Below are 13,366 nucleotides of genomic sequence, written 5' to 3' on the forward strand. Positions count from 1 at the left end.
ATATAGAACACTTGAGTCACACTCACATTCACACCTACGGACGGAAGTCATCATAAATTGTATCTTCTAGTTGGAAAGGACAGAAGGCTTATGTGTCAAAAGACTTTGTGTTAACTGTGACGTTATCATTTTTATTAATACGGGCATGCCCAATTTTCGAAAGGTATTTTTGTTTATATGCTATTTAGTAAATAAGAAGTTACCTGGATCCTTTTGATCAGGGATATGATTTTGTATTTAAAAACAGTGGAAAGGGATGACTTTGTGTTTCCATTAATATTTGACTTCTCAGTCTTTTGCCTCTCTTGTTGATATGAATTCAGCAAACACAAATTCATTGTATTATATGGCTGGCCAATTAATCGAAATGTATTTGTGATTTCGATTTTCATTTCTCACCATCATGAAAACATCCCAATAGATGAAAAATGATCAGCAAGCGAGCTAGTTCCTGCGCTGCGGATGCACCTTGAAATTCGTTCAGGCTTACATTCTTCCTAATCTGTTTTATATCAATAAAGTGTTCTGCTTTCTTCTTCTACTCTTTTTTTTTTAATGTTCATATACTGTAAGTGAGGTTTTATGGTGCTGATGATGAATGTTCTCCTCAGCTTTGGGCGGGTCTTCGTTTCACGGTGCCTCGGCTGAAAGACACGCACAAAACGGTTCAGTTTGAGCTGCAGATTCGCAGGTATTACGCCGACAGAGGTCCAAAATGTCATCTTCCGGTCCTGAGGTGAGGTCAGTTGACAGCAATCTCTTTCTTGGCGTCCGCAGTAAGAACGAGAACAACTCCCACAGCGAGGTGGTGCCTTACAAGGTAGAGGTGGTTGTCCAAGCTGAGATCATCCTTCAAGGGTGAGGAGGAGTCCCTGGGCCTCCAGTTTTTGGTGCCTGACCAAACATGTTCTCACTCCCACCTTCTCTTTCTCTCGCTCTCTGTTTTTTTTTCCTTTTTTTTTTTTCAAAGGGTGTCTCGTCCAGATAAGGTCTTCTTCCCACCGGCCAACTGGAAGGTGACCAAGAACTACGAAATGGAACAGGAAGTGGGGCCAGCGGTGGAACACATCTATGAGGTAAGCACTTTTTTTCCCTAACTTCCCACCTCCTTGCGACACATCCAGACAAGCCTGTTTGCTCTCTTTCTAGTCGTCCTTTCCTTCTCCTTCGAAGCTTGTTTCGCTGAGCAGAAATAAATGACAAAAAAATTGATTGGATACAAGTTGGGTTCTCCGGGATTTTTTTTCTCAAACGCGCCGTGTACGTAATTTTTGCAAGCATGGCTCCTACTAGGTGGCGCATGCTAGTTTTTTTTTGAGGATGCTGTACTGGATTTCACAAGGTGGGTCAGGAAAGTTCCAGAACTGCTGTCACAAACGAAATCTTTCCAAGTACAACTCCAAGTTTTCCCCTTGAAAGTAATCCCCCCTGGAGTCAAATGCATTTTTATGCACACTGGGATGGATTCCTCCGGGAACCTTGCAGCTCCATTATCACAGCTGTCTCATTGTTATCCGCATCTTCAAAATGAATCCCCTCTCTGAACTTGGGAAAGAGGCCAAAAAAAAAATCACACAGATCCAGGTGGGCTGAGTATGTAACTTGCTCCAGCTTGGTAACGTTGTTCTTGGCCAGGGACTGTTAGATGCTGAAGGCACTGTGAGCACGTTCTCATGGTGAAGCAGCCACGAGTTGTCCTGCCACCATTCTCTCATCTCGTTGCACACTGATCGAAACAAACGCAGCAACATCCCGCTTGACGACGTGCCGGTTGATCGTCTTGTTCACAGTGAAATCGGGGATGAAATATGTCTTATGTGAGTTCTGAGACTTTTGCAACACCGCTCGTATAGCTTCCAATCATCAGTCTATCGGCTCTTTGTGATTTAGAAGGGTTTGAGGAATTACAGAGAAAATAATAATTAGGGCGTGGCTACTCTTAGTGGACTGTGGAAAAGTTGACTACACTTCATTTAGTTGATTTATCAGTGCTATGATGACATCAGATTTCTTCTCCTTTTTGATAACCACCAGGTCATCAAAGCTGGTGGCGCCCCAAGACGCAACACTGCACCGTACTCTGAGCATCAATTCCTGTCGCTCTTGTTGTTGACACTGTACTGGGTGTTGTTTTCCAGCTGGTGAACAATGGGCCCAGTCGGATCAGCCACACCCTGCTGGAGCTGCGCTGCCCCCTCGCCGCCCAGGGCCACAATCTGCTTTACCCGCTGGAGTTCTCCACCGAGGGCCCCGTCAACTGCACCTCTGACAGCAACATGAATCGCCTCCAGCTCAGAGTGAGTGCAAGCCACACGGATGCACATCTGCTCAGAATGTGACCTATCAGGGGCTCGCGCAACTTTTTAAGACCTCCTGCTGATTGCCGGCGGGATGTATGATTAAGTGTCCACCGGCCTGCCAGCCCCACCCAGGACGCTCACCCTACCAGCGCTTTGATGAACCACCTCAGTGGCAATAAACTCACTCATCTCTGACAACCGGCGGTGTGCGCCCTCCCTCCAAATATAAGGGAGTTGTTTGTGTTTACAGATGTTGGGCAGAGCTCATCATCTGCGTCTTGTTTTGGGGAGAGCCGGCTACGCTTCCATGCGTTTGATTAATGGCACGATGACATCGGGGCGTTCCGAGCGGGAGAACAGGGTGGCGTCAGGTCACCGTGGCAAATGTGTAATGCTTGTCTCTTCCTTGCAGCTCAAAGACACGGCAACAGAACCGCCTCATCTAGCTCTGAAGTCCCATGAACACCGCGTGGAAAAGAGGGATGCGCACAGGAACTCGCTCGCGCACTTGACAAACCTGGTAAGATGGCCCTACCTTCTCTGACAGGGTCTGACATTAAACCTGTTGGGCCACTACGGGCTAAGTTGTGGTGGCACGACCAATACCAGCATTGGCCCTGATTTAAAACAATACTAAAAACTAAGTTCATAATTATATACGTAGGCCTACATGTGGATGAAATCAAATGAACTCAACGACAGGAGAGCTGCTTTCGTGCAGTAGGAGTGGTACACCCCAAACTGGTTGCCAACCAATCGCAGGGCACACACAGACAAACAACCATTCTCACTCACAATCACACCGAGGGACAATTTAGAGTGTTACAAGAACCTGTCATGAATGTTTTTGGAATGTGAGAGGAAACCGGAGTACCCGGAGAAAACCCACGCAGGCACAGGGAGGACATGCAAACTCCACACAGGAAGGCCAGAGCCAGAATCAAACCCTGCACCTATGCACTGTGAGGCGGACGTGCTAACCAGTTGAACACCGTGCCGCAAATATAGAATAGCCAACATAAAAAAAAAAAAAAAAAAGTAAGAACGTGTTGATTTCAACATAATTATTGATGAAAATTGTACTGGTGGCCTGGTCGGGTTAGCAAAAGTGAACTGTGGGTGGCCCAACACTGTCAGGTGGAGGCCCCTGGCCATCAGGCCATCGTTAATGTCAAACCATGTCGAAATTAAGTCAAGTCATAGCCCTTAATGACAGAAAAGTCTCAAAGTGATCCACGTGCCTGCAGTTGACAAATATACAACATCCCGTGTTCTCAACCCCGAGGAGGACAAGAAAAAAAAAAGGGTTGGAAGCGTTCACATTTATGGGTTAGTCTTATTCAAGGAGACATTGTGCAATGCAATGGAAAACTGTTCCTGGGTATTTTAACATGTCTGCATATGTTTATATTGCTGGGCCAATGGCGGTAAAAAGGACGTATTGTCAGATTTGTCCTGTTGTCGTAACTAATAACTGTCTCAAGATGAAGGCCCCATACTCATTTAGTTCTGGGTGCATACAGCCACCATTGATGGCGCCAGCTGCATATTTCCATCTGTGGATGCCTGCCTCAAGTAAAGACATTTTTGTATGTGCGTTTGTGTGTGAGTGTATACATATGTATGTGTGTATGTACAGTCTGGCTTCGTAAACTATGCCTATCCAGAATGTCCGCATGCGATGTTCAACCTTCGATGCATCTTTGTCTCTCTAAAGAAACCACGTTGTTATTGAAAGTTCAGAAAAGGATGTGTCCTCTTTCAGAAGCTCACACTTGAATTCCAGAATTGGTCACACGGTTGAAGACATTTTTTGTTTTGTGCTTTGCACCAAATTTATTGACGGTGGTCAGGTCAAGGAAGACATATTTTCAACAGTTTTGTTTTATTTTCAAGAATCAGTCAAAGCCCAACAGTGGGAACCACATTCAATTCAACTTCAACCGCGTTGTCTCCTGCTGTTCTTTTTAATGACGTTTGGGGAACAACTTTTACATTGGCGGCCTTCACATCCTGACAACAGAAGCCCGCAAGCGAGGAGATGTTCATGCTCTAGATCTAGATAGATCTCTAGTTTTTTTTTGGGGGGGGGGGGGAAGGCCCTCTTGCCGTTGGCACCGAGGAGGTTTGGGCGGGAGGATGTGGCTCGATAGCCCGCCTGTCTGTTTGATTAGCTTGAATAAGTCTGTCTCACTTTGAGTCTCCTCCTGCTGTGTTTACCCTTGTCAGCCAAAGAGCTCCTGCCGGAAAACCGCAGAAATCTTTGCTTCTGGGGGTGGTCTGCCTCCATTGCATGGGGCCCACGTGTTGGGTACTAAGCTGATTTGCGGGAGCCTCATTAGACAATCTTGAGGCGAAATAGACTGGTTGGGCAGCAATGTAAAAAGGTTTCTTTTTTTTCCACCCCCCCACTCTTTTTTTTACAGTCAGATGACATTCCTTCCGATCTAATTTGAAGCAGGCATGGATAAGTGTTCTTAACATTGGACTCTCTTGTATTTATTTGACCTGCGGCATTAACATTTATTTTACTTGACTATTTTTTTTCTCTTCAAATTCTCTCTCGTGTGTCCTTCAACCTGTCAGCAGACAGAACAATTTTGTAGGTGGCCTTGAATTTACAGTGAGTTTACAGTCGTTGGCCGAACAAAATGAATTCCGGGGTGCTCGTTGACAGCTGATTTGTTGTGATGATTTTTTCCTGATGATTTGAGACATACGTAGAAATCGGTTCCAGGCTCAAACAGTCGCTTTTGACTGTTTTATCAACTGCGCATGTAATGTTTTTGTGAGTAACTAGCATTTTTAATTGGCAAACGTGTTACCTACAGTAACTGTAGATTAACTATAAAACATCGATTCGTTCAATCAAAGTCTTAACTTCACACAGCTCTGTTTTAAAAATGGTTTAACTGTCATTAACTCATTCACTCCCAAAGACGTTTTTAAACGTCTTTTCAGACTTGGTCTAGAATTGGCTGGTACTGAATGAGTTTTAAAAAAAACAACACTATTCTTAGGGGGAAAAAACAATGAAACACCCCTTTGTTGAGGCTATGTTTCGAGTTTTGTAAAACCGTGACTTGACTTTAGAGGCATAATGTCATATTGTACAAACTCAAGACAGTAAAGTGGCATTTAACTTTAGAGGTTCCACAAATCATCGCCAACTACTGGCATGGTATGCATATCAAAGTGTTTTAGTTGTTGCAGGTCTTTGAGAACACTGCCCTAGTATGTAAAACTTTTCAAAAATGCAAATTGTAGCCCAACACGGAGCACGTCTGCCTCACGGTTCAATATTGAACCCTTTGTGGTGCAGGTTTCGCCCTTGCTTATGTAGCTTCCTCCCACATTCCAAAAACATGCTGTTAAACTCGTTGATCAGTCTAAACTGTCCATAGATGTGTGCGGGAATGCTTGTTTGTTTGCCTCTTGCCCAATGTAAGTTTAGATGCGCTCCAACATCATCCATGACCTCCTGTAGACGTTGCACGTTATTATGAAAATTTGGTTTTTATCGTCAATGCAAATGGCACTCAGCATAAAATTTAAGTCATCAACTGTTAGAGAATAATTTGAATGTTTTCAAGCAAACCTCCCAATGAGAACTCTATTTATATATATCTAATTGTTATTTCGTGAATTTGCAGCATTTGGAGGTTGTCATTTGCTGGAATCAAAAAGCGCTAGATAGTTGTATCTACTGCGCTATAGTGTCAACTCGGAGTCAAACGAAATACATGTAATCGCCATGTGTCGCCTGTATTTTGTGTAGTCCTGCTCTAGTGTGGACTGCTGGGCCCTGCAGTGCCAAGTGGGTCTCCTGGAGAAAGGGACCACGGCCATCCTCAAAGTGCGCTCCCGCGTCTGGGCGGAGACCTTCATGGAGGTTAGTGGAGCTTTTTCTTTTTCTCCTTATTTTGTCTCAGACGAACCTGACCCATTACAGCGTGTTCAATTGCACACACAAAGATTGTGGATCGCAAAAAGGGGGCGCGGTGACTTTGTCTCTGTCTCCACCTATCGTTGGATAGTAATATTGCATCCACCTTCTGTTTCCCCTGCAGAGAGCATATAAGCAATTTGTGCTTGAGTGTCTGGCCAGATACAGTGTGAAGGCCATGCCCTACGCCATTCTGCCCAAACACGTGCCCAGCGGACACAAAAAGGTATGTAAGACGTTTAAACTGCACTGGATGGCACCATGCAAAAGCCACACTATCCTTGAGCGAATTCGGCCCTAAACGTGCTCATATGGTCCTCAGGTGGTGACGCCGGTGGTGTGGAACAAGCCTGACATTGAGAACTCAGTCCCGCTATGGATCATCATCTTGGCCATTCTGGCGGGTTTGCTGCTTCTGGCCTTGCTCATTTTCGTTCTGTACAAGGTCAGTGACACTGTGGAGATGAAAAGAACCTCTTCCAGGTCTGTCATCACTGAACTGTTGCTCCATGTCGTTCCGCAGTTCGGCTTCTTCAAGAGAACCCTCCCGTACGGCACCGCCATGGAGAAAGCCCAACTCAAACCGCAGGCTGCCTCGGAGGCCTGAGCGGCCCACGCGAGGCTCCCGCCAGCAGGGCCGCAGAACCACAGAACCAGGCCACATGATTGCAAGGGAGACACGCGACGGAGGAGGACAAAGGAGCAAAGAAACGAGACCACTGGAACTACAAGACTGGCCAGAAGACAATTCCAGACGTACTCTCAAACCAAATGAATGTTTTGTTTCATTTTGTATTTATGTTTGTTGGCAGGTTGGTTGGCAGGATAGATCATTGAGATCGACTCTTAGTTTATGGAGCTGACCTGTCCTTGATGCTCCCAGGATTGTCCCAAATGCATGCTGGATAATGTCTCCAGCACCCGGGACAGGTTAAGCGGGTATAGACAACCGCCAGGGCGGACGTTTCGAGTCCGTCCGTGGCGACGATCTCTCTGCCTCAGGTCGGAGGACGGTGCTGCATTGAGTTGTTTTTGCACTCAAAGAAAATCTACTGATTCACTTCCAAAGATGCCAAAGACTGACTCGCGCTCCATACGAGTTCTCGAGTTGCCTGCTACTGATCGCTTTGCTCGTACACCGGAATCCTCTGAATAGCTCGAGATGAGACTGGAACTGGACAACCTTGAAGCCTTGCTTTAAAAGTTCCACCAGAGAACGTTTTTGTACTCTGAAAAGTCACGATGCCTCGAACCAGAGCCCTGTACCTGACAATCAGCAGCATTGTAGCCCAGACCGATGGTTCATGTCAGGAACAGGCGTTACTATTTCTGCAAGTGTGAAGGAGCCTGTTTTCAGCTTGGCGTTACTGTGACATATTCTATTTATGACCCTTTTGACTAAAAAAGAAAGAAAAAAAAATCAGCCCACTACCAAAAGACTGCATGACTGAACTTGATCAAGACAAGCGTTGCGATTTTTTAAAAATGTAATTTTAATCTTGCTCTCGGACTTTGACATGCAAATACTTTCTGACTTGTGAGTGTGATATTGGACATGCATTTGTGTGAATGGTATATTTATGAATGTTAGTTTTATTGGATGAACTCCTCCAGCGTTCCCACCGATAAGTCCTGGTTAGCCATTTATTGTTGATGTTGACTTTCCACCCTGACGGCAAACATGTCAGCGCCATCCACATTTTACTATCAAAGCCTTGATACAAAAAAAATAATAAATTAGTGATATTCTTGTCACTGAGGGAAAAGTATTGCGATACTATTGTCATTCCGATTCTAATGTCATCAAATGTTTGGCCTCTTCAAAACAATCTATATACTTCCTGAGCTGTGACTCCATGGGGTCTAACCTAAACGTGTTGCTATCTTTCTGTGGGTCACTCCACCGTCCTAAGTAGTTTCAACTGGTTAAGGGTGCGGTCAGATAGAAAGATGCAGAATCAGGAGAAAGGTCACAGCAACACCACCAAGCTCAAGCCACCAATCTACTTATGTGCCAAAGTGTAAAAGTATTAATATTGTCATTGAGTTGAAGCATTGTGACACGATGGTCCAATTATATCATGGGCATTTTTTTTTTTTGTAGGAATATTGTCATGCATCCATCCGTGATCTGAACCGCTTTATCTTCACGAGGGTCGCGGGTGCGCCGGGCTACCCAAAATCCTTGTGTCAAACAACAGCGGTGTAACCCACTGAGCCTCATCGACCATATTGTCACTATGATCCAATTATATGATCAGTCATTGAGTTAGAAAAATCGCAATGCTGTCGTCAATTATGTAATAGTTTTTCGACGCTATTGTTAGTGATGTACAGGTATCGCAATACTCTTGTCATCAGTGGAGAAGTATTGCGATATCATACTGTCATCACAAAGGGGCCAACCAGGCACTGGGACCTTGTTTAGATGTGCAATATTTATATTCACACCTTTTTTTTTTCCAAGTCATTGTTTTTATGAGTTATAATTATGACAAGCCAGAGCTTTGAGATGCGATCTAAAGTAAGTTTTGTTTGTGATAAGCACATATGTCATTGTTCAGGTTCGTCTTTTGTTTTGAGTCCACGCTTTTTTTGAATGGATTTGTCACCACTTTGTTGCACGGATGCCGAACACCAATCTCGGAGAGTTGACATGGTGATGACTGCGCCGTATGGTTGCATCTGTCCAAACATGATTGTTTTACTAAACACGTGATTCACGTTTGTTTGCCTCATTCAATATCCGCCCCTCGCGTATAGAATAGCGATTTCAAATGGTCTACAAAACTCTTCCGAATATCAAGCCATTATTTATAAGAACAGGGCGTCACCTCCAGAGTCCCCCTGCGGTTACATCATGTGAAGGAACTGCACCCCTCGCCCCCTTTATTTTATTTTCAATTGTTGGCATGTCCCAGCCTTCTTTCTCTTCCAAAAAAAAAAAGAAAAAAGACGTTGTACATATTTATAACTAGTGGAGTATTTCCGAATCCAAATGGTAACTGGTGAATTTTCTCACCCCATATTGGGGATTTGTGTTTGATTTTTGTTAGAGGGGGAGGAGGGCGTCTCGGAGGTCAATTTGTTCCAAATTCTTGCATTTCTACCTTGTATGATTTGTATTTTAAATAAACTTGTTCCCCTTTTTAACAACTCCCCGGTGGTTTCACCAAATGCACATCTTTGGGAAAAAATAATTTATTAAGAAAAACAAATGTATAAAATATACGCCTATACATGTACTGATTTATAAAACATTTGTGCACAAAAGACTAACCGAATAGTGAAAGGCTGAATGTGTTCCTCCGGTGTTGAAATTGTGCTTGACTGCACTGTACGTGACGTGACAGAATATACGATAAATAATACAAACACGGCGGTGTGTGGGAAGGCCGTTCAGTTGGATTCTGGTTCAGCATGAAGTCGTTTTCTCTTCCTTGATTTGGTCTCCACGACAACCAGCCTAACAGCACCTCAAGAGATCGTCGTTGCTCCAACCAGAGCCGAGTATTTGTTCGCAGAGTTTTCGGGTTAGGTGTGGCTGCTAGCATTCGAGTGTCCTCGATAGCTGCGTTAGTTTGCGCTGGCTGTCGATCACATTCAAGTTCTGAATGTAGTGTCGGATGTTGCTGGGATTCCGCAGAGGGAGGGCGTGGTCGGAATCTGCAAAGATGGGAGAACAATGAAGCAAGAGAGTCAATGAGATTGTTCTTAATCTTAGTAGCTGATAAATCTAAAAATTGACGCTGTGAATTGCGGAAATCCCGTTTTCATTGTCTTTTTCTTCGAGAGCATGTCGCTATGTATCAACGGTTCTTTCGATTGGAAGAGGTGCAAAATGCACATTTTGAGTGGCACATCGCAATGCTAGCCCATCCAAAAGTATTGTAAATGCCTTTGTTTTTGTTGTCTATTGAGACATTTGGCTCTCAGATCAAAATCTGATACTAAAGTTCAGAAGTCCAGCTTTTATTTCATGGTAGTCAAAACAGAGGCCCTTTTGTGTGATGCTACCCACTTTTCAAGTGGGCAAAAGTATGAGAACGTGACTGATTGGTGTCCCTCCTTGCTCCGGAGTTGCCTTTTAGAACGACTGCTTAAACATTAGACAGTGGTTGTTTTTTTGGTTTTGGGTTTCTCCCGTGAAAACTGCATTCGCTTTTAAGCAACCAGGAAGACCAGAGAGCTCTCTATGGGAGAAAAGCAAACCATTTTGAAGCCGAGAGAAGAGGGAACATTGATCAAAGCTATTGCGCACACATTGAGCGTAGCCACGACAATCATTTGGAATGTCCTGAAAAAGAAACGACTGGTGTACTACTCAGCAACAGACACGGACCAGGTCGGCCGAGGATATCAACGGCAGTTGATGACGGGAACAATGCGAGCGCAGTGACGAAACACCCCAAACCTGCCAACCTTCACAGAGCAGCGGTCACAATATCACAATGAACTGTTCGAAGAAGACTAACAGGTAGAAGCTTCATCGTGCGATGAGACCATCTCCACCTAAACGTAATCTCTTACTTACATGTAGATATGCGAGTAGCAGGGCCTTCCAGAAACATTCTATCAGCGAGGCCCCGCTGTGGCGATGAAGGCACTGCGGAGGGAGTAGAAACGCGTCAGTTGATGTCATTCGGCACAGTTTTCCGCTACCGCCGGATCACAGATCGGTACTCTTTGTCCACATGAAAACTGTCAACAAGATTGACACTAACCGTGAGGCTGGCTCCGGCAACGTCGCACCATTTTCACAGTCTTGGCAATCATGCGCTTAAGGAAGAAGATTGAAGTGAGAAAACAAATGTCAGGAACTATACAACTCGGTAAGCGCAAGTCTGTCTTACCATCTTCTCAAAATTGACCAGTCGGTCCACTAAATTGGGGTTTCCCTCATGGATGAATGTCATGTCTGCCAAAAGACAGAACATGCAAGTCATTTTTTCGCCAGTGATGTCAACGCACTGTACCGTTACTGCACAGCGACGACAACCTTTGGTTACCTTTGAGTATGAGAGGCATGAAGGGAATGTAAGGGGGGCTGAGTTTGGCAACAGCCAGCCTGTAAGCTCGGTGGTTACGAGAAGGATCCTGGGCGCAAAACAGCATATTTTGCATTAGGGGGAGAGCGGCCACCAGGTGGCACCATTTTTCTTTCGATATTCCGTTTCCGTAGGAGACGTGACAGTGCTTTTTTTTTAACATTTTTGTCCCACGTGCCAATGTTGTTGTTCGGTGATGTGCCACATACACACCAAATGAGTCATAGGCATACCTGTCAACTCATACGGTTTAGCCATAGTTCATACGGATTTTGTGGTGAATCTTACGTATATGGTCGTGTCGCACTAATCATACGGATTCTGAAAATTTCCGTTTTTTGTCCCCCCCCCCCCCCCCCCCTAACAGGTAGTTCCGTTTGCTTTTGCCCAGAATGGTGCTAGTCTACTCGAATGCTTTCATTTACATTTCCAAAGTAAATATGAATGGATGCTGTAACTTCGAGCCGATGGGTCAGCATTTGGAGTTGGTGAAAAAAGTAACGCAGGAATACAACTCTGAACACAGTAATGCCACTAAGTAGATGATTAGACATTAACCAGACATCGTATTATGGAGATCTACAATAAATATCATTGAAAATTTCGTGGGGTTTTTTTCTGCCGTTATTTTGACATAAAATGCTTTGGTATGTTATAAGGATTTTTTTGGTAGTTTATACAGGTTGGCGCTCCGAAAAGTTGACAGGTATGCATAGGCATGCCACTGATGTTATTTAGACACCTGGAAACTGTGTGAAATAGTGAAAAAAATGTGCTTGGTGCGCAAAAAAAAAAAAAAAAACCAATGTTAAAAAGCACAATCTATTTTCAGTCCAACTTACCATTAACCTTTCGTAGGTGCAGTAGATTCTTTTTGTCTTACCGGGTATTCTCTACAAATAACAAATAAAGGCTGATGATGAGAAATAATGGTGACATTACGCACAGTCAAATGTCACACATGAAGTCGAAGTGTCACCTCCCAGGTCTTATAAAGCCGACGCACGGCGCTGTTGCTCAAACCGAACATCACGGCAAAGAAAGAATTGAGATTCTTCTGCTCTTTTAATCTGAAAGGACATAAAGCGAGTTGGTGAGGAGAAACGTATTTTGAACGTGAACGCTTTCAGTTGTCCGCCTCAGTTTGAGACCTTTCTATTCCGCAGAACAGATAAATGAGTTTTTTTTCCCTCATTTATCAGATTGAAATGCGTGAAAGACACCACAAGAGTTTTTATGCCATTAACAACAAACTTCCAAATGATATGTTGCACGATCATAGTTGCAATTTTTCTTCAGCGAGACTCTTACACTGCGGCAATCTTGACAAACTTCTTGAGCAGGATGGCTCGTTTGACCAGGTCTTCACAGAGGCAGAGCTCGCTCACCACCCAGTACTGGACCTCGTTGAAGCGGCGCACAAAGCGCTCCAGGTTGGCCGTTACGGCGCCCGGGAACTTTTGACGGCCAAAAACGTAATGGACAAGCTCTGCCTGGAGGAACAGGAAGAGGATTATCATCCTCGGTGTGGTGATGAAAATACGAGAAGAACCAATCTTCTAAAACAAAAAAAAAACTCAATCCTGCTATAAAATCCTCTAAATGGAAATGAACATTTGCTTTGCACTTGATGGAAAAAAAAATGACTGACCTCATGCATGGCTGTGAAGAGTTCCCAGTCGTAGTCGGTGAGTTCACCGGCGAGGTCCTTGGAGCACGTGTGCTCAAATGTGTTGGCACTTCCTTGCTCGGGACCCTGCTGCGCTTTCATGGGCGTCTGAGTGAAGAGAATCAGAGAGAGAGAGAAGATAGAAGATGAGGTCGAACCATATAAGGTGTGTCGGAAAAGTTCCAGGACTGGCATCTCAACAAAAATACCCCAAATGACAAATTTTGCCTTTCAATGTACTTTGTAGCTTAGAAAAGCAGCCAGCACATCGATTAAGTTGCCCCAAATATCAGTCCATGCATACAGTTTATGAAAGAAATGAATGTGTGCTCAGACGATGTTTTTTTTTTTTACCAGCAGCTTGTCCAATTACTTTTGCTTTTAAAACCACATTCAAAATATC

The 13,366-nt window shown here is 44.2% G+C and overlaps 2 protein-coding genes across 3 annotated transcripts in view; one reads left to right on the plus strand and one right to left on the minus strand.

The window, feature by feature from the left end:
• The window catches only part of itga5 (integrin, alpha 5 (fibronectin receptor, alpha polypeptide)), a 45,176-nt gene extending 35,772 nt beyond the window's left edge, over nt 1–9,404 (plus strand). Inside the window, exons 22-30 of the mRNA XM_086105324.1 lie at nt 612–691; nt 778–858; nt 971–1,076; nt 2,139–2,297; nt 2,713–2,820; nt 6,079–6,192; nt 6,371–6,472; nt 6,569–6,691; nt 6,770–9,404. Coding sequence (XP_085961450.1) covers nt 612–691; nt 778–858; nt 971–1,076; nt 2,139–2,297; nt 2,713–2,820; nt 6,079–6,192; nt 6,371–6,472; nt 6,569–6,691; nt 6,770–6,853 — 957 coding nt within the window. The 3' untranslated portion in view covers nt 6,854–9,404. The remainder of the gene's footprint in view (nt 1–611; nt 692–777; nt 859–970; nt 1,077–2,138; nt 2,298–2,712; nt 2,821–6,078; nt 6,193–6,370; nt 6,473–6,568; nt 6,692–6,769) is intronic.
• Nucleotides 9,405–9,431: 27 nt separating this feature from the next.
• Nucleotides 9,432–13,366, minus strand: part of rapgef3 (Rap guanine nucleotide exchange factor (GEF) 3) — a 32,452-nt gene continuing 28,517 nt past the window's right edge. For both annotated transcript variants that reach the window (XM_086105334.1, XM_086105345.1), the window contains 9 exons: nt 12,946–13,071; nt 12,606–12,787; nt 12,274–12,364; nt 12,137–12,187; nt 11,256–11,343; nt 11,100–11,164; nt 10,971–11,025; nt 10,781–10,852; nt 9,432–9,912 (listed from right to left, as the gene is read on the minus strand). In XM_086105334.1, the coding sequence (XP_085961460.1) occupies nt 9,794–9,912; nt 10,781–10,852; nt 10,971–11,025; nt 11,100–11,164; nt 11,256–11,343; nt 12,137–12,187; nt 12,274–12,364; nt 12,606–12,787; nt 12,946–13,071 (849 nt within the window). In that variant the 3' untranslated portion in view covers nt 9,432–9,793. The remainder of the gene's footprint in view (nt 9,913–10,780; nt 10,853–10,970; nt 11,026–11,099; nt 11,165–11,255; nt 11,344–12,136; nt 12,188–12,273; nt 12,365–12,605; nt 12,788–12,945; nt 13,072–13,366) is intronic.

Source organism: Hippocampus guttulatus, chromosome 1 (assembly GCF_054856545.1).
Source record: "Hippocampus guttulatus isolate MCC_2025c chromosome 1, RoL_Hgut_1.0, whole genome shotgun sequence".
Lineage (NCBI taxonomy): Eukaryota > Metazoa > Chordata > Actinopteri > Syngnathiformes > Syngnathidae > Hippocampus > Hippocampus guttulatus.